At 36.8% G+C, this 21,978-nt stretch overlaps 1 protein-coding gene across 13 annotated transcripts in view; it reads right to left on the bottom strand.

The window, feature by feature from the left end:
* Window positions 1-1,289: 1,289 nt before the first annotated feature.
* Window positions 1,290-21,978, bottom strand: part of CHD9 (chromodomain helicase DNA binding protein 9) — a 230,035-nt gene continuing 209,346 nt past the window's right edge. For 3 of the 13 annotated variants that reach the window (XM_064274030.1, XM_064274029.1, XM_064274031.1), the window contains exons 37-39: window positions 19,597-19,725; window positions 10,546-10,650; window positions 1,797-7,770 (exon numbers count right to left, since the gene is read on the bottom strand). In XM_064274030.1, coding sequence (XP_064130100.1) covers window positions 6,889-7,770; window positions 10,546-10,650; window positions 19,597-19,725 — 1,116 coding nt within the window. In that variant the 3' untranslated portion in view covers window positions 1,797-6,888. Of the gene's footprint in view, window positions 7,771-10,545; window positions 10,651-19,596; window positions 19,726-21,978 lie in introns of all 13 variants that reach the window. The other 10 variants (XM_064274035.1, XM_064274034.1, XM_064274040.1 and 7 more) reach the window with 9 other exon arrangements.

Genomic DNA, 21,978 nt, shown 5'->3' on the forward strand with positions numbered 1-21,978 from the left:
GAACCTTCAGGATCTGCCACATTACCCACCTCAAAGGCACATCTCCTCCTCTTCTATATCTTTGCCACTCGTCTATATAAGTAAAAATAGACAAATTTGAGATTCGTCAGCATGCAGATGGTGTTTTCAAAGTCACAGGATAGTGGTGCAATCAGCAAGGTAGTGAGTGCAGAAGAGAAGAGACTAAAGGTTGACTCCAATGTTAAGAGGTCTGAGAGAAGGGGAGTTAAAGTCAAGGTGAATTATGGGGACCAAATAATGACCAATAAAGTAGGAGCACCAAGACAGCATAGTGTCTTGGAAGCTAAGTAAGGGAAGGGTATCAAGAGAAGGGAGTTACGTACCTGTATCCAATGATATTAATGGGTCAAATAAAATGACTAGGAAATGAATACTGGACTTAGTAACACTGAGATCTTCCACGGAAGAGCGGTTTTGGCAGAAGGGTGAGAAGGAAATGGACTGAGATGGGCTTAAAAGGGATTTGGAGAAGTGATAAAATATAGATAATTCTTGTGAGTTTTACTGCAAAAGGGAGCAGAAAAATAGTGTGGGAGCTAAAGAGGGAATATGAGGTCAAGAGAGTTGTTTTGGTGGTTGCTTAGTAGTAGTATTGTTGTATGAAGATGGGAGAAACAGGGCATGTTTGGTGTTGATAGAAATGATTCAGATCCACAAATCCCTGGTTCTTTCTGCTTCCTGTCCCCTTAAAGCAGAAGATGAATCCACTGCCCCGTTCTCTGGATCTCTTCCCCTCCCACCCTCTCAGAAATCTTCTGCATTTGATTATACCCTCATTCAACATGCTCCATTGTAGAATCCAAAGCCTGTATTTCAGATTCCTTTTGAGAGCCCAGGGTATAGGGTGGATTGGCTATGAAAGAAATTAGTTGCCTAACCTTGCTCTCATTTCTTGTTTCCCAGTACAACTCTTGACACTAATCTACATGCTCCTTGTACTGCTCCACAAGTAACTTTGTCTCTAAATCCAGTGGTTATGTTTCTATCTTCCTTATATTTTTCTCAGCAGCATCTAACACTAACATTGTTTTGCACTAAAACTCTTCACTTTTCTTTTGGCCTCCATGAAACCACTCTCATTTCTCTGGTATCTCCTTTTTTTTTTTTGGCTCTTCCAGGACTCTGCCCCGGATCTTTTCTTTTCACCCTACTTTCTCTCCCTAGGCAATCTTGACCATTCCCTTGGCTTTGTTCACCATTATCTACATGACTCCTAAATTCACCTCCAGGTGAGACCTGCCTTCTGAGCTCCCAAGTGCCTACCCAACATCTCTACTGGCATGCCTCATAAAAACAAACAACAAAAAAAAACCCATTGCTGTCGAGTCGATTCTGACTCATAGTGACCCTATACAACAGAGTGGAGCTGCCCCCTAGGGTTTTCAAGGAGCAGCTGGTGGATTCTGACATCCTCTTGGTTAGCGGCCGAGCTCTTAACCACTCTGTCAGCATGCCTCATAGACACTTCAGAATAAGCATGTCCAAAAGACTCATGATCTTTCTTCCGAAATCTGCTTTGTCTCTAGCCTCATCAAGTCTCGTTACTGGAACTGCCACCGCTGACCCAGTTGCTCAAGCTGGAGACCTGAGAGCCATTCTTCTGTTTCTCATCCACTGAATCACCAAATCCTGTCAAGGCCCCTGCATAAACAGGCAATAACAAGTCTTACTTAATGGTCAACAAGCATAGACTCTGAGTGAGACTGCCTGTGGGTTACTCTTAGCTCCACGGCTGTGGGCAAGCGACTTAACCTTCCAGCATTTGTTTCTTTATCCGTCATATGGGGTCTCCATGAGTCAGAATCGACTAAATGGCAACCAACAAAAAATGAGTTGAAAATATGTATGTCTACATAAAAACCTGGACACAAATGTCTATAGCAGCTTTATTCATAATTGCCCAAAATTGGAAGCAATCAAGATGCCCTTCAATAGACGAATGAATAAACAAACTGAGGCACATCTGGACAATAGAGAATTATTCAGGAATAAAAAGAAATGAGCTATCAAACAACCAAAAACAAAACCAGGGAGGAACCTTAAATGTATATTGTTAACTGAAGCATTTTTAGGACATTGAAACTAACCTCCATGACGACATGCATTTGTCAAAACCCATAGGACCCTACAACAGAGTGAGACCTAATGTAAACTATGGACTTCACTTATTTTAATAATAATATATCAATATTGGTTTATCAATTGTAACAAATGTACCACACAAATGCACGACGTTAACAGGGGAAACAGTCTGCGTGGCGGAGAGGGGCAAATGGGAGCTCTATGTATATCTGCTGCAAAAGACAAAATCTATTAAACACACACACACACACACACACAAGCAAAATTAACAGAAAAACTGGGGTTAATATTTACCACTTGTATAACAGGTCTCAAAAAACATAGTTTATCCCCAGCTGAAGAAATATAAATGGCCTTATGAAAAGATCTGTATTTCTAATAGCCAAATATAAGTTAAAATAAGAACCTATTTTTTAAGCTATCAAATTGACAAAGATTAAAAAAATGATAATGTCCAGTGTTGGCAAGATTTAAGGAGGCAATTTCATGATCTGCTGTTGGGGTATAAAATTGTACAATCTTACTGGTCTTAAAATTTGAACACAACAGTTTTACATCTAGGAATTTATTCTAGCTGAAGAATCATAAATAGGTGCAAAGTTTTAACTACAAGCATTATTGCTTAAATAGCCCCAAACTGTAAAAAATTTAAAATGCTGAATAATAGGGTATTAAGTAAAATATCATGTACCTATATAATGGGATATTAGAAAACCTTTAAAAATAATGCAGATTTTTTAAAGACATGGAAAGATAATCACAATATGGTAAGTGAATAAAGTTACAAAGTGGTATGTACAGAAAAACTCCATTCTTACTAAAATAGTTGTATTAATACGTATATGCAAAGAAAGTGACCAAAAGGTTAACAATTATCTGCATCTCAGCATTGTGGGGGATTTTTATTTTGTTGCTCCTCTCCCCTTGGATATCCTTAATATGCATTAGCTTTTAGAAAAAAGATCAATAGGTTAATTTTAAAGATCAAGATGTTATTTTTGATTAGTTTGGCAAAGATTATTTAAAAGGACAATGCACAGTATTGGTAAAAATTTGTGGTAAGGCAGCATGCACAGAATCTATGCTGCTGATGGTCATATGAATCGCCACTTAAATTCTTTAAGAAAAACAAATTTCTATGTATGGACGCTAAAATGCATAAACCCAAAGAAGAACTTTTAAGCAAATGGCTAAATAAATTACACATGTATGAGCCAATAGCATGTATTACAAACCATATTGCAGGGTATCTGATTTAGGGCTGTATATTAAGGGCAGCACACTAAGTATTATGCCTCACATGTAACTGATTATATATAAAATGTATATAACATATATAAAAAAAACCTGACATATCCACAGTGTGTATCTCTGGACTGATATATATACATGATTTAAATACTTTTCCTTGGTGTTTTCAGCATTTCTTATAAATAGCTTATGTACTGGAGTTGCATTTATGTAGAGATTAAGTTATAAAATTATTGCATAAAGTATTACGTGTAGTCTCTCAGGAACATCCAACACACCAGTTCTTTCTCCTGCACTGGAACAGATTACCATTTCCCTGGGCAAAGCACTAGATGAAGCAGTTGGCTTGTTTACATGCTATATTGTACAAAAAGAAAAAAAACGGCTTTCCAAGCATGAGAGTATAATTGAATGTGTACAAGTGAAATGACTGTATGATGAGACTCCACTACTTTACTTTTGTAATGAAAAGGAAAACAGTTTTCTTTAAAGTTTACAAAAAATGTTATCAAAAATGGCAGGAAAATCTCTTAAGACCAGGAGAAAAATATTTCCAAAATGGATGTCTAAAAGAGGTAGGTGTATCTCCAAATATCTCTAGCATTATTTTAAAGGTGTAGGGAAAGAAATCTTGAGGAAATAATATATGCTGGACATGGGGTAGGGATTAGGCTGCATAACTGAGTTTAACAATTAAGATTTCAAAAAGTTTTTTTTTTTTTTCTGGAACAACCATTGGTATCAATGGGTCAGCAATCAAATCAAATTGAAAAAATTAACACCATTTGTAATATTGTGGATATAATTATAGCCAATTCCTGTGTTTTAAATTTTTTCAGTGTATACTTTCTTTTTAAAGATTTATAACTGGTTTCTGTCATAACCGGTATAACATAAATTATACATAAAATTCAATTAAAAAAAATTATTGTCATGTACAGAGGCTGACATCATGGGTAGTCAAAGAATATGTTTAATAAAAAATAATTAAACTTCCATTTGCTCTATAGAACATCATAGAAAGTAATTTAATAAATTACAAATGACTTTTAAGACGTTTGCTCAACTACAGAAAGCAAATTCGGACTACACAGAACACAACTGGTAAATATTGCAAATGTCCAAAAGAAAACTTGGACTAAGACTTGGGAGCATGAAACCTGAAACAAGGGCTATAAACACAAGGCAATAACAGCTATAATTTTTTTTAGTAACTACGAACACATACTTGGATACCTTTCAACTGTAACTTTAGTATTATGTAATTCTATTGATTTTTTTTCTCCTTATAACCCTTAACTTTACACAACCATACTTGCATTTTTTTTAAGCTGATAGCTGGACTTTCCCCCAGTGAATACTAAATAGAAGTGTCTTGAAACCCAAGAGAATGTTTAAAGTTATTATTAACCATAATGCTTTGAAAACTGTAATTGCCTTATTACATAGAATCACTAGGATGTTAACCAAATTCACTTGACCATAATTAGGAAAATACTTTATCTCATAAATTTGATATAAATTAGATTTTAGTGACAAGATCTAGGGCTTTTTTTTTCCTTTCCTTTTTATTTTTTTAAATTGGGGAAAAAAAGGAATAAAGACTATTGTGGGTAGATCTAGAGGGAGAGAAGGGAAGAATGGATGGTGTTGAAATACTCCACTGGCAAACTAAGTTAACTGTGAAAAACTTTGGCTATTTCATAGGTGTACTCTAGTTAAACAAAAGTGCAATACTGCAAAGGGAAGATACTAAATATGTAATATATCATTTTCATGATGAAGAGTTACTACCCACCTCTGGGTGGGCATTATAATGACTATTGCTAAGACACTGCATAAAAGACCATCGATTAAAAGTACTGTTTTGGGAAAATACAAAAATCAATACAATCCCAATGGAACTTATATAATTTTGTAAATACATATAACACTGTTTCTCTAATAATGGGGTTAGTATTTTACATACAGAAACATAATTTACTGGTACAGGTCTTGGTAAAGCCGAATGCAATTGCTGAATTCATGGTAAAGCAACAAGAGTTCCGTCAAAAACGTCTGTTTTCTGTGGGAGAGAACTGGGATAACTTTAACCCCTAAATTTATCCCCTTGCAAACTTTATCGCTGACTTGAGTACCAGAAAAATGCTGACATTTACCTCTCCTTAGAATGTAAATAACATTTTTAAGTCCAATTTAGTTCTAATTGTTTTAAATGTACACGAAGGTAAACCTGGACCTCTACCTTGTCGGAATAATAGCAGCTTATGCAGGAGAAACTGTATCACAAATCAAATACCAGACAAATTTTACATGGCAAAGGGTTCTAAGAAATTGAACAGAAGCCTCTGGCTTCGTTTTTGTGGCTTACAGGTATAACTTGTTTATCTTTTTGAGATTATTCAAAGTGCATTTTCAAAACGGTCAACTCAGCATATTTAATATAAACTGATAACCCAACACTGATTCTGGGCAATGTTTTATCTGCTTACACCTAGAAACTCAAATGAATTTAGACAGTCTGCATATTAGTTTTCCACTATTTGTTAATTTTGGAAGATTTCCATGACATAAAACACAAAGAAAGCAAACAAACGACTTCTTGTACATGAAGTATGCTGTGTTGAAAGTTCTTTACGGTGGCATTCGTGAGTTTGCCTTTTCTGAACCCTGGAAACAGACACTAGTCAATCAGAGACATAATTATTTCTAATAGGAGGCCAAACTTTGAAAAGTTAAAAATAAGTATGTCTATAGGGTGCCAAAGTCACATGACACAAGATTATTTTACGACTTACTTTCACTGATATCAGAGTTAAGCTCAGCAAAAAAAGCAAGTCATATTTCTTGCCAGATTAGCATGATATATAGGATGTGTTTAAAAAACCCCTGAAAACAAGTATAGAATTAGAAACGAATGTAAACTTCCTAAACTAACTCAGCTGAGGTAACAGGTAGCCAGTTAAATTGGCTGATTGGGAAACTTATTTCTTCTTTAAAACACACTTGTACCTGAATTGGAAACATCAGCAGTGCATCACAACACTAGAGCATTTTCATGTAATTAAAGCAATGGATGGTGATGTAGATTCTACAGCTTTCATGACATTCATTAGCTGCCCAAATTATTGCTGAGTTTTGATCTGTAAATTATAGGTGTCAAGGAGGCTGTAAAACTATATTCAAATTAAATCAGTAATATGCATAAAGTATTCTGTGTTCACTGCAAATATATTAAATATACAACTCTTATTGAGCATAATTTTCATAAAATTAACCCCCAACAAAATTATAATGCCTTTTGTTGTAATTTTACACCTTTATGTATTTGATAGTACATACGAGTTCGGAAACTTATGAATCTTAAGAAATATTACATGCAAAATGTCTCTGAAAGCAGTTTGCACTTCTAAACAAATAACTGAAATGTTCGGTCAGTAAGTTATTGATGCACTCAACACTGGGATATTTACAATTAATAATTAAAGAATAAGAACCCAAATTCAGTTCATAATTTAAGTGCAGAGTTAGGAATCAGTCTTCATTACTAGAATCTGAGTCCTCGGAGGATGATGACGTACTATCAGATCCAGATGAAGCGTCGGCTTTCTCTGAACCCTCATCTGTGCTGTTTTCATTGAGAGGACTCAGCTCAGTTCCCCCTTTGTCTTCCTGATCTCTGCCTCTGGAATCTTCTTCCTTTACTTCTACAGACTTTGACGAGCCTAAGTCATTGTTTTTGTTTTTCTGTACATCAAAAGTATTGGACTGGGACAAAGTTGGAATATGAAGATTAAGGCCTGGAGTGAGAAGCATCCCTGGATAAAGTATATTAGATAGTAACAGTGGGTTAATAGCTAATGGGTTGGCAGCTGCAGCTGTATTTAATGCAGCAGAAGAGGACGTAGAAGGAGAACCTGACACTGAGTTTTCTCCACCATTCTCTGAATTTTGGCTCTCTGTCCTTTCTTTTTTTCCTTCTAGCTCCTTAGAGTCATTTCCCTTTTTCTCTTCTGTCCCAGATTCCGCAGGCTTTGTCAGGAGTCCTCCCATGCCCAGCAGATTTGGTAATCCAGCCATTCCTGACAGCAGCATGGGGAACATGGTGGCCATGTTTTTAGCTTCTCCTCCAGAAGACAGGCTAGCAGGCATTCCCATCAGCCCTGCAGTTACTTGTAGTGACTGCAAATTTTGCAGGTTTTGTTGTAAGGCCTGAAGAGTTGTCAGATCCACACCTGGAAGTAATCCATTGGCTAACAAAGGACTGCCTGAAACACTTGTCACGTTTGCAGCTGCTGCCGCCGCTGCAGCAGCCTTGGAAATCCCACTTTTAGGCCGTCTTCCTCGCCTGCTTACTTCCTCTCTTACGACAGGACCAGTGAGAATACGTTCATACATACTTTCTGGAAGAAATCCCTGAAATAAATACATATATATATTTGTTAGTAACAGCTATGTAAAAAATAAAATCAGTAGCTATTAGCTGGCCATACAAATAACATACTAATAACAGGTAATTCATAAACTCATTCTGTATTGATACAAAATAATCGATCATAAAAGAGATAGCCTATTTCATTTTATCCTAAGTAGTGGCTTGAAAAAGCTTGTCTACTTCTCGTTCTGCTGTACAGTAAGGCCAGAAAGAGGCTTTTGGCTCTTCCCTCCACAACATGAGGCATGAGTCTGTACAAGAGTTCTAGAAAATCTAAGATCCAGAGACACTTTTTCATTTTTCCATAAACCTTACATGTTTCAGGAAACTCTGGTGGCGTAGTGGTTAAGAGCTATGGCTGCTAACAAAAACATCAGCAGTTTGAATCCACCAGGTGCTCCTTGGAAATTCTATGGGGCAGTTCTGCTCTGCCCTATAGGGTCGCTATGAGTTGGAATCGGCTCAATGGCAATGGGTTTGGTTTTTGGTGTTATATGTTTCATATCACTGCTTGCTCTAGAAGCCTGAATGAGTGGCCGGCCCCCTTCTAATCTGGAAGAGCAATAAGGAAAACAGGGAGAAGTAAGGGAAAAGTTAAGGCTAAAACAAGATGCTTCACATGAATCTTCTGATTGTAACTTTGGGAATAAGGGAGTTAGAGCCAAGCTGAACAATATTACTCAAGGGGGGAAAAAGTCACCTGGCTCAAGAACAGCAGTAACACCTGCAGACTGGGAGCCATCGAGCCCAGGATAAGATAGAACAATCTGTGCTATATTTCTTGCAATTTTCCCATGATTTTTCTGGGGCTCAAAACTCCTAGATGTTTTAGGAGTTGAGAACCTCTAGACTAGTATTGTCCAACAGAAATACAATGCAAGCTACATATGTGATTTTAAATTTTCTAGTAGCCACACTAAAAAAAGTTAAAAAGAAAGAAAAAAAAAAAAGGTGACATTAATTGTAGTAACATAGACTAAAACAACACAAGAATATCATTTTAATTTGTAATACGTAATATGTATTTTTGAACCACCATTTTTTGAGCTAAGACTGAAATATAAATCCAGTGTGTATTTTACACTTAAAACACACCTCAATTCAGACTAGACACATTTCAGGTACTCAATAGCCACATGTGCGTAAAACAACCAAAACCAAACCTGATGCCAAAGAGTTGATTCCGACTCTTAGTGACCCTACAGGACAGAGTAGAACTGCCCCACAGGGTTTCCAGGGAGTGCCTGGTGGATTTGAATTGGTGACTTTTTGGTTAGCAGCTGAGCTCATAACCACTGTGCCACCAGGGCTCCTGTGCCTAGTGGCTACCAATTGCTGTGGTGCTGCTCTGGATAGCAGTTTAAAGAATCTCATGGAAATACTTTTTTTTTCTTTAGTTTGAATTAACCAACTTATTTGTTCTGTTAAAAGAAAGTATTAATGCTCATTGTAGAAAACATAAAAAACAAAAAATAATACAAAGAAAATCATCTAAAATCTCATTATTCCGATATAATTATTGCTAACACTCCAGGATGTGGTCTTCCACTTTTTTCCTGTGCATATATATACATTACACAATTCTCCCCCACCTCTTTCTAAACTAAAACAAATGGGAATCATACTGAAGCCTGCCTTTTTCATCCAGATATCTGTAAAAATAATAGCTATTATTTATTTAGCACTTACCACACAGTTAGGCTTCACTATTCCAAGAGCTTAGCTACTTTCCCATTTGATATATTGTGAATTCCTTCTCCTTTGCCGTTAAGTGTTTTTCTAAAATATAATTTTTTTAAATAGTTGTATAATATATTAGTTTATCTCCAATTTCTCACTGCCTTCCCGATGAACACTGGTCTCTGGGTGACGAACAATTTGCCCTTGACTACTAATGTGATTCAAACCCACCCAGCAGCACTGTGAAGGAAAGGCTTGGAGGTTGGCTTCCATAAAGATTACGCTAAGAAAACCCCATGGAGCAGTTCTACACTGTAACACATGGGGTCGCCGTGAGTTGGAATCAATTCAATGGCAACGAGTGTGTGTGTGTGTATGTATATATATATATATATATATATATATGTGTGTGTGTGTGTGTATATGTATATATATATAATTTATACCATGAAGAATATCGTTACATGTATTTCTTCGCCAACATCTTTGATTATTCTTTGCAGTATTGTTCAAAAAGTATCTTAGAGGCTAAAATAATAACAAATCAGTACACAGTAGATTCCCCCTTACCTACAGGGGATATGTTCCAAGACCCTCAGTGGATGCCTGAAACTGCTGATAGTACAGAACCCTATATATACTATCATTTTCCTAGACATACATATCTATGATGAAGTTTAGTTTGTAAATCAGGCAAAGTAAGAGATTAACAATAACAATAAAATAGAACAGTTATAACAACATACTGCAATAAAAGTTACGTGAATGTGGTCTCTCTCAAAATATTTTATTGTACTATATTTTGGACTGTAGTCAACTGTGGGTAACTGAAACCAAGGAAAGCAAAACCACGGATAAGGAGGGACACTACTGTATACTGATGCTATATTCTAATTGAATGAGCAACTGAGAAGTTTGCAACCTGCTCTGTAAAATAAAAGTTAGGAACTAAAAAACACTGGCATATGTTCTTAAAATAGTTTGTTAATTTTTAACTTAAAGTTCAGTCTAAGATATAATTAAGTGGCACCTGATTTTTAAAATGATGACTGAGTTAATATTTGCAAAATACTCACAGATTGCTTAACCACATCTCCCCATTCAGGAGCTACTCCATATTCTGAATTTTCTTTCAGGAATCGACATAAATCTTTCAGTGGGGGAGCAAATGCACCTCCAACCTATAAATGAAAAACAAAGACAAAACAATGTTAGATACCTGAAACACTACTAAATACGGAAATATTTCTTCAAAACATGGGTACTCTTTGAACCACTTTCAATAATTTTTATGATTTTGTTAAAAAGGACCACCACAACCCACAGACTATTGATATACTATATACACCTACAGTAATGTAACTTTTAAGTATTTAAGTTCATTAATGAATAACTTACATTTATTGTACACTTACTATGTTGGATACACAGTATAGCCTAGTTAAGAGTATATACCCTTTGGTGTCAGAATTATCAGCTATGTGAACTTGAGTAAATCAGTAAATCTCTTTGAGCTTCATTCTCCTGATCTGTAAGATGGGATAACAGTAATACTTCCCTCACAGGGTTTTATTAAGATAAAATGAGGTAATTTGAGGGCCTCAGCACAGTGCCTGGCACACAATAAATTTAAGTTATTACTATATGCCAACAGGACCAGTGAGAATCTGTTCATACATGCTTTCTAGAATGTGTTATGCCAAGTATTGTTATGCTGCAATATATGCCCAGTATTGTGCAAATGACTTTAAATATATAGTTTCTTTTAGGTTTCACTTCATTCTTATGAGACAGTATTACTTCTATTTTTCAAATGAAGGAACTGAGCCTCAGATGAGTTATATAATTTGCCTAAAGTCAGGATCCAGATTCAACCCCAGGTGTCAAAAGTTCATGCTCAGCCGCTGACTTCAGGATCAATGGTATGAACCCACCAGCTGTTTAAGGGAGAAAGACGTGGCATTCTGCCTCAGCCAAGATTACAGCCTTGGAAACCCTGGGGGGCAGCTCTAACGTCTGCCATTGAAACATCTGTAAGGTTACAGTTCAGGGACTTTACACTCACCAAACATCGCCACTATCCATTTCCAAAAGTTCTCACCACCCCAAACAGAAACTTAGTGTATCTTGAGCAATAAATCCCAATTCCCTCCTCCCCCAAGCCCATAACCATTAATAAATTGGTCTCTGGGCTTTTGTCTATTCTAGATATGTCGTATGAGTGGGCTCATACAATATTTGTCCTTTTGTGGCTGATTTATTTCACTTAGTATAATGTTTTCAAGGTTCTTCATGTTGTAGCATTTATCAGAACTTTATGACTGAATAATCTTCCGCTGTATGGATATACCACATTCTGTTTAGACATTCATCTGTTGATGGATAAATGGGTTGTTTTCACTCTGGGGCTATTGTGAACAACGCTTTAATTAACATTAGTGTACAAACAGCACCATTTTTTTTGAAACACTATTGTTTGTCAATAAATCCCAAGAAGCCAATTGATACTATAGCTCATACCATTCCTATATAACCAAAAGGTTCTTTTTTTCCTGAATAGTATGTGATAATATGAGAGAGTATTCCAAAGCCTGGAAGAATTAGAATGTAGACTTCGGGGTGTCCGAAGAATCAGAATAGGTGTTGGTGTAGAACTGGGTCTCCTCCTCCTGCCAGGTCGAAAAAAGTGGTGTTAAGGTTGCGGTTAGTTAATAGTACGGTGATACCTGCTGCTAGAACAGGAAGGGATAAGAGAAGAGGAGCAGCTGTTACTAAGATGGACCATACGAATAAAGGTGTATGATACTTGGATATAGCTGGAGGTTTCATATTAATAATAGTAGTAATAAAGTTAATTGCACTTAGAATAGAGAATACTTCTGCAAGACGTAGTGAAAAGATTGTTAGATCTACAGAGGCTCCTAAATGGGCTAGATTTCCTGCTAAGGGGGGATAAACATTTCAGCCAATACCCGCCCCGGCTTCTACTATAGAGGAAGCTAGAAGTAGAGGGAAGGATGGAGGTAGTAATCAGAAGCTTATATTATTTATTTGAGGGAAAGCTATATCAGGTGCCCGAATTATAAGGCGAACTAATCAGTTTCCGAATCCTCCGATTATGATTGGTATTACTATGAAGAAAATTATTACGAAGGCCTGTGCTATAACAATGACGTTATAAATCTGGTCATCTCCAAGAAGAGAATCTGGTTGACCCAATTCCGCCCGAATTAGGATGCTAAGGGCACTTCCTACTACTCCAGCTCGAGCACCAAATAATAGGTAGAGTGTTCCAATATCTTTGTGATTTGTTGAATATAGTCAATGATTAGTGAACATAGGTAAAATGGCTGAGTAAGCATTAGACTGTAATCTAAACACAGAGGGTAATTCTCTTTTTGCCAGGCTTTGACGTATAAACATGTCAAACTGCAAATTTGAAGAAGCAGCTTCAATTCTGCCTGGGCTTCTCCTCGCCTTTTTCTTTTTTAAGGCTGGAGAAGTAGATTGAAGCCAGTTGTCTAGGGTGTTTAGCTGTTAACTGAAGTTTTCATGGGATGAGAGCCCTCCAATCTAGGAGGGCTTAGCTTAGTTAAAGCGTCTGATTTGCATTCAGTTGATGTAAGGTGGTTATCTTGCAGTCCTTATTTCAGGGGTTAAGTAGGATATACTTACTTAGGGCTTTGAAGGCTCTTGGTCTTTTTAACCTAAACTCCTATTCTAGTACTGAAATAATTGGGGTTGGGGGAGTAGTATGTTGGAGAGGACAATTAGGACAGGTAGTGTTATTATATGTTTAGTATTAATGAATCGTCTATTTTTGTATTGTTTGTGGACGGAAGGATTGTGAGTGATGAGGAGTAAATTAATCGTACATAGAAGTATGTGTTTAGTAGTGGTAGTGGCATGATAATACTGTTGTTTTTAGTTAATTCATGGATAATAAGTCATTTGGGTATAAATCCTGATAGTGGTGGTAGTCCTCCTAAGGATAGTAGGGTAATCATGAGTAGGATGGTTATTTTGGGTGTTTTATCTCATAGGAGGGTTAGGGATGATATTGAGGTTGTGAAAGTGTTTGCTAGAATTATAAAAATGGATAGTGTTAACATGATATAAATGATTAGGTTTAGAAGGGTAACAGTGGGATTAAAAGTTAGGATAATAAGTATTCAGCCCATGTGGGAAATGGATGAGTAGGCTAAGATTTTTCATAGTTGTATTTGATTTAGACCTCCTCATCCTCCGATTAGGATTGAGAGTAGGCCAGAAAGAAAAATTAAATTAGTGCTAATATAGGTAGTTATTTGATATAATAGTGATAGTGGTGCTAGTTTTTGTCAGGTCAGCAGAATTATTCCTGATGTTAGTTCAACTCCTTGTGTTACTTCTGGAACTCAAAAGTGAAATGGAGCTGAGCCTAATTTAATTATTAGGGCCATTAGTGCTATATTTGATGCTATAGGGTTGGTTATTTTTATGATTGATCATTGTCGTGAATATATTAAGTTAATTGTCAGGGCTATTATGAGTATTATAGATGCTGTGGCTTGGGTTATGAAGTATTTTGTAGCAGCTTTTGTGGATCGTGGGTTGGTTGTTTTTGTTCGGATTGGGATCATAGTGAGTATATTTATTTCTAGTCCTATTCAGGCTATTAATCAGTGAGAACTAAGTGTGGTCATTAGTGTTCCTATAAGTAGGGTTGTTAAGATCATACAGAAGATTAGTGGGTTTATTAGTACAGGAAGGGTATAAACCAACATTTTCAGGGTATGGGCCCAATAGCTTAATTTAGCTGACCTTACTAGTAGAATGTAGTGTACTTGGTAGCACGGAGATTTTTGAGTTCTTAGGTTTAGGTTCAATTCCTATAATTCTAGAAATAAGAGGATTAAAACCTCTATAATTTACTCTATCAAAGTAATTCTTTTGTCGGACATATTTCTATATCTGTGGTGGGATACACACTAGCGCAATTAAAATTGAGGTTATGTCGTATACATAGGTCTATCGTTAGTGGGAGAAAATTTTTTCAGAGGAGATGCATAAGTTGGTCATATCGGAATCGTGGATAGGATGCTCGTACTCACAGAAAGCAAATAGTTAAGATAATAGTTTTTATAACAAAGTTGATAGTGCAAATCTCTGGTATTTGTGGATTATGAAGGGTTTCCAAGAATAGAATAGCAGTGAGAGCATTTATTCTAATAATATTGGCGTATTCAGCTATTAAAAATAGGGCAAAAGGGCCAGCGCGATATTCAATGTTGAAGCCAGAGACTAGTTCTGATTCTTCTTCAGTTAAGTCGAATGGAGCTCAATTGGTTTCTGCTAGAGTTGATGTAAATCATATCATTGCTAGTGGTCATATGGGAAAAATTAGTCATAGATGTTCTTGTGCTGTGGCAAGGGTAGTTAATGTAAAGGATCCATTTATTAGTATTATTGATAAGATAACGGTCGCTAGGGAGACTTCGTGGTTTGGTCTGGGGTACTGCTCGTAAAGCTCCGATGAGCGCGTATTTGGAATTTGATGCTCTACCTGATCATAGGATGGAGTAGACAGCTAGACTTGACACTGTGAGAATAAATAGTATGCTTAGGTTTAGATTAATTAGAGGGTACGGTATTGGAAGAGGAGCTCATATAGTTAGGGCTAGTGTTAAGGCCAGAATTGGGGCGATGATAAATACAAATTTTGAGGAAGTTTGGGGGTAGAGGGGTTCTTTGGTAAATAGTTTGATTGCGTCTGCAATAGGTTGAAGAAGGCCACAAGGTCCTACTACATCAGGGCCTTTGCCTAGTTGTATATAACCTAGGACTTTTTGTTCAACTAGGGTAAGAAAAGCTACTGCTAATAGAATTGGTATGGTCATTATTAAGAGATTAATTAAGAACATGGTTAAGAAGAGGAATTGAACCTCTGTGAATAAAGACTTAAGTTCTACGCAGTTACAAGGCTCTGTCATCTTAACAAATCCTAGTCTTGGATTGGGTAGACTGGCTTATCTAAATTGAGACTGGTTCATAAATTTAGCTGAAGGTGCCTTGGTAAGGTTGGCCTTATTTCTCCTGTCCTTTCGTACTGGGAGAAATTGTTTATAGATAGACACCGACCTGGATTGCTCCGGTCTGAACTCAGATCACGTAGGACTTTAATCGTTGAACAAATGAACCCTTGATAGCAGCTGCACCAATAAATCAATTAGCCTTAAATGCATGGATTTATCACAGGACTGTCAATTCTAATCCATTGGTCCTTATGCCAGTACCATACAGTTGTCATTACTGTGGCTTTGTAATAAGTGTTGAAATTGGGAAGTGTGAGTTCTCCAATTTTGTTTTATTTTTCAAGATTGTGTTAGCTTTTTGGGAGCCCTGGTGGCTAAGTGCTCAACTTAACTTGGCTATGGTTAAAGGCTAAGTGCTCGGCTGCTAACCGAAAGGTCAGCGGTTTGAACACCAGCAACTCTGCAGGAGAGTGATGTGGCAGTCTGCTTCCATAAAGATTTACAGCCTTGGAAACCCTATGGGGCAATTCTACTCTGTACTATACGGTTGCCATGAGTCGGAATTTGACTTGACTGCAATGGGTTTGATTTTTTTTTTCCAGTTCTGTATGAATTTGAGGATGGGCTTTCCCACTTCTTCAAAAAAAGGCTGTTGGAATTTTATAGGAATTGTGTTGAACCCGCAGATCACTTTGGATACTACTTCCACCTTAACAATACTAAGTGTTCCAACACAGGATGCCTTTCCATTTATTTCAGCAATGTTTTGAAGTTTTTGGTGTTTAAAGTCTTTTACCTTCTTGGTTAAATCCATTCCTTGGTAATTTATTCTTTTGATGACATTTAAAGGAAATAGTTTTCTTAATTTCCTTTCCAGGTTGTTCACTGCTGCTGTATAGAAATACAGCTGATTTTTGAGTGTTGATCTTGTACTTTGCAACTCTGATAAATTTATTAGCTCTAGTCACTCTCTTGTGAATTGTTTTGGATTTTGGATATAGAAAATCATGTCACCTGTGAATAAAGGTAGTTTTACTTTTTCCTTTCCAACTTGGATGTTTTTTATTTCTTTTTTCTTGCCTAACTGTTGAAAGCAAACATCCTTGTCTTGTTCTGGATCTTAGAGGGAATACATTCAGCCTTCTCACTGAGTCTGAAGTTACCTGTGGGTTTTTCATAAATTCCTTTTATCATCTTGAGGAAGCTCCCTTCTATTCCTAGTTTTCTGAGTGTTTTTATCATGAAAGGATGTGGCACTTTGTCAAGTGCTTTTTCTGCACCAAGATAACCATGTGTTTTTTTCTCTCCTTCATTTCACTACTGTGGTGTGTTACGCTGATTGATTTTCTTATGTTGAACTACCCTTGCACTCCTGGGATAAATCTCACTTGGTCATTACCTTAGTTATCTACTGCTGCTATAACAGAAATACCACAGGTGGATGGCTTTTTAACAGAGAAATTTATTCTCTCATAGTCTAGGAAGCTAGAAGTTCAAATTCAGTGTGCTACCTCTAGGACAAGGCTTTCTCTCTCTGTTGGCTCTGGGGGAAAGGTCCTTGTCGTCAATCTTCCCCAGTCGAGCAGTTTCTCAGCACAGGTGCCCCAAGTTCAAAGGACACTTTTCTTGGTGGCATGAAGCTGCACTGTCTCTGCTGGCTCCTTTCTTTTATATCTCAAAAGTGACTGACTTAAGACACAACCCGGTTCGGGATTCAGTCCTGCCTCATTAACATAACTGCCTCTAATCCTGCCTCATTAACATCACAGAGGTAGGATTTACAACCACATAGGAAAATCACACTGCATGACAAAATGGTGGACAATCACACAATACTGGGAGTTATGGCCTAGCCAAGTTGACAGATATTTCTGGGGGACACAATTCAATCCATGATAGTCATGGTGTAAAATGTTTTAATACACTGTTGGATTCAGCTAACAAGTATTTTGCTTAAGATTTTAACAACTATTCATAACAGATACTGGTTTGTAATTCTCTTTTCTTGTGATGTCTTTATCTGGTTTTGGCATTAGGATAATGCTGGCCTCATAGAATAAGTAAGGAAGTATCCCTCCTCTTCTATTTTTTTGGGAGAGTTGAAAAACATTTGTGTTAATTCTTCAAATGTTTTGTGGAATTCACCCGTGAAGCCATCTGGTCCTGAAGTTTTCTTTGATGGGAGGATTTTGATTACTGATGCAATCTCTTTAGTTGTCACAGGTCTCTTCAGATTGTCTACTTCTTTTTGGGTCAGTTTAAGTAATTTGCCTGTTTCTAGGAATTTGCCCATTTCATATAGGGTATCTAACTTGTTGGCATAATTGTTTATGGCTTCCTCATAATCCTGGTTACATTACAACAAAAGAAACATAACAACAACCTAACTTTATACCTTGAGAACCTAAAAAAAGAAGAGTAAACTCAGCTCAAAGTTTAGAGAAGGAAAATATATTAAGGATTAGAGATAAGTGAAATACAACAGAAAAACACTAGAATCAATGAAAGCAAAAGTTCGTTCTTTGAAAATTTCTAAACCTTTAGCTAGACTGAGAAAAAAGGTGAGAAGACACAAACAACTAAAATTAGAAATGAAGGTGGGGCCATTACTACCAACCTTACACAAATAAAAAGGTGTCTTAGGCTCTGATCAGTTTTCTTTATTCTTTTTGTTCTTCAAATTTGATAATTTCAATTATCTTATATTCTGGTTCTCTGATTCTTTCTTCTGCCTGTTTAAATCCATTGTTGAACCCCTCTAGCAAATTTTTCATTTCATTTACTGTACTCCTCAGCTCCAGAGTTTGTTTGGTTCCTTTTTGTAATTTCTATCTCATTATTGATATTTTTACTTTGTTCATATATCATTTTCCTGGTGCTTATGTATTTCTATCCCAGCAGTAAGGGCATTTAATAGAGAGCAAAACAGAATCAGGGAATTAACATGACTTATGTAAGGTAATTTAGTTTGTGAATGACAGAACTTGACAAATTTGCTCTTCTTACTCTAATGTCATTTTTTTTCTTTATTATTTACTTCATTGCCTGCTTATCAGAATAAACAGGGTGTCAAAGTGATAAATTTACAAATGGGTGCCACAAGTCCTCTATCATTTACTGTGAGATAAAAAGGACCGAGACCCGCTCCTCACTTATCGACATGGTTAGTTTCCAAAGACCTGGTGGTTACGTAACCTATCACAGCCATCATTAGTCTCACTTCGCACCTTGGCATTTGTTACTGCCAGATATGCATCATTAATGCATAAAACATTTTGACAGATTTTTTCTACTATTGTTGTAAATGTGAATGTCAGATAACAAGATAGTCAGTAAGTGGGGAGTAGGTATACAGCAATCCAAACATAAAGCAGAAGCAATTTGGCGAAACAAATGTTAAGGCATATTTGCTTCAGAAATACGCTTTTGGAAAAACTTCAATTTTTACCACTCATCAATCAATAGAAGAAGATAAGTGTATTACCTGTAAGTCTACAAGGTACCTTCATGCAAATTGAAGGTATTCTTTCCTTAAAATATTTTTCTTCTATCAGATAATTATGATGATATTGATAGAAGAGACCTGTCATCTCACAGAAAACTGCAGTGATGAATATATAAATTCACAATGGCTAAGATGTGAGTAGTGTCCCCTTCGGTCAAGGTTTCTCAACCGTGGCACTACTGACGTTTTGGACTATGTTGTGGGGACCGTCCTATGCACTGTTTAACAGCATCCTTGGGTTCGACCCACTAGATGCCAATATTACCCCCCTCCATGCCAAACTGTGACATCCCAAAACGTCTCCAGATATTGCTACATGTTCATGGAAGGTAAAAGCGTCCCTGTGCAGGGCACAACCATATGTAACGGCACTGCACTGCTCAGGCACGGATATGTTAAGTGACATGCTTATTTCATTCAATAGCTTAATCAAAGATGTGCGATTTGAGATTAGGCTGCCTGAAATTACAGTCCATGTCTTTCCCCACAAATCTGCTTGGTTCAACTCATTTCCAGTTCTGCTGGAAAATACTGTATAATACTGCATAATGTTCTAGAGATTTTTTATATTGAACCAATATAAAAATCAACTACAAACATACAAATACCTTTCTAGCATTTCTTCTGTTAATCAGCTGAACACGTTCTTCTCCAGTGAGACTATTAACATCTAATTTATTGGGGTTTCTGCAACGGTGCCTTTTCTGTTTCGGCCTTCCTTCATGAAGCTGCATTCTCTAAAACAGACACACAGAGAAATAGCTTTAAGATCTTCACCTACACAAAACACTGGAAACACTGTAAGTCAGCTGGCACAAGTGAGCCGATCCCACGTCCTACGTAATGCGGATGCATTTACCACTTAGTTACTCACACATAAAAAATTCATTAAAATGCACTACCTGATTCTCTTCCTCAAACTGTACATTTAAAAAACTATTCAAAGTCATCATAATGACCACAATTATGGTTCTATGTGAAAGCAGGGTGCTTTGGCTAGCTCCTGGAATGAGAAGAACTTTTGTTAGTTCTTAAAGACCACAATCTCCCTGGAGGGCGATACTTGAAGGGGCAGTTCCCTCTAAGTTGTATGGTTCTTTACTTTTTCTCCTGTTTCTTAAACTTATCGGATTTTCTGTTCTACTTATGGTTTTTATTATCTTGTCTCATGTAAATCTCACAATAATACCAAGAGCTTTTATTCTTGTTTTACAAGGGGAAACCAGTACTCAGAAAGGTTATCTTCCTCAAGATCATACATGTAGTAAGTGGCACAGCCAGATTAAGGACTCATATCCGATAATACAAACAAAAACTCCATCATACTATTCCGCTTGCTACTCCAACTGTTAACAAAGCAGGGCTTGATGTTTATAGCTATTTTCAACCAATCAAAACATTACAGGAGACTAACACTCAAACTCTTCAGCATGGTATATCGGTCCCATCATTGCTTAGATCTAATTCAGTTTTTCCATTCAGTACTATTACTCCAATCATTTCCCCCCACACACTCTAGAATATCAGACTTTATTGTTGTTGTTAGTGTCTGTCAAGTCGATTTCGACTCATGGCGACCCCACGTGTGCACAGTAGAACTGCTCCATAGGGTTTTTGAGGCTGTGACTTTTCGGAAGCAGATCGTCAGGTCTGTCTCTCAAGGCGCCTCTGGGTAGGTTTGAACCACCAATCTTTCAGCTAAACTAGTCAAGCACTTAATCATTTCTGCCACACAGGGACTCCTGCATATCAGACTGTTGTTGTGTGTCGTTGAGTTGATTTTGACTCTGAGAGCCTATCCTCAGTCTAGTTGCTGTTTTATGAATATGCCCAGAGTTGTATCCTCTTCTAGCTGTCTTCATGTTGTCTATAATGTCTAGAACATACTTCTCCTCTTGTGTTAACCTAGTCAATGCCTATTTATTCTTCGTTCATCTCCCAGTAAATGTCAGCTCTACTTTCTTTCTGCCTTTCCCTACTGTATTTTGCCCAGGCAGAATTAAATGTTATTTTATCTTTTCTTATGGCACTTCAAACACACCTCTGTTATAGTACATACTACATCATATTGTGATTACTTAGCTATAGAGAACCACAATGGACCATTAATATAAAGTACACTTGGAAAAGCATACAAATTATTATCTTGCATTCTTTACTGCAACAAACACTGCTTTTAAATATAAAATTTTTTGTTTTTTTTAAATGAGGTAATATGGTTTGACTAAAGGGACCTTCTAAACAATGGAAGGAGTGATAGAACCTCTTAGGATTAATAAAAATAATAATGATCCCGAAATAGAAAACTTTCTAATTTTTTTCCCCTTCTCTCTTGGCTGCCACCAAAAACTTCAGCCAAGAGATGATTTGTGCAAAGTAACTGGTCTGACTTCTTTGGAAAAGAATACACATTTAGAGGGCCTGGGGAGCCGAGAAGGAGACACAGGAAGGAACTGGTTTATAGAATTCTAAGTGCGACATTTGGAGGTACAGGAAAGCATTAATGCAAGTTTCTGTAGGGTTCTGATACAAAGGCTTCATACAGAGGATGGGAATTTGGGTAATGCCTTTGGCATCAGATGTCTTATGGGTCAATCAAATTATCTACATAGAAATTAATTTGATCATTCATTCATTCACTCACTCGCCCATTCATTAATCCATCCCTCCTCTGGAGGACACATCTCACACAGCTATGGTTTAGGAGAACATGTTTTAAAATCTTAATAATAAAGCCTTATATAAAGTATCATGGTAAAAGGCTTATCTGCAGTGAAAATAATGAATGGCTATACAAGTTAACAAAAAAATTAATATTGTTTTGCAGTGACAAGAGAAAAGCTTGTGAATCATTCAGAAATAAGGGCAAGAACTTTTTATCTTGTTCACTGTTACATCCTCAATCCCTTAAAATAGTAACTGACACACCATAGTCATTCTACAAAAATTTGTTGAATAAGTGAATGTTACTTTGTTAACATGTTAATAAG

The sequence above is a fragment of the Loxodonta africana genome, chromosome 21, assembly GCF_030014295.1.
Source record: "Loxodonta africana isolate mLoxAfr1 chromosome 21, mLoxAfr1.hap2, whole genome shotgun sequence".
NCBI lineage: Eukaryota > Metazoa > Chordata > Mammalia > Proboscidea > Elephantidae > Loxodonta > Loxodonta africana.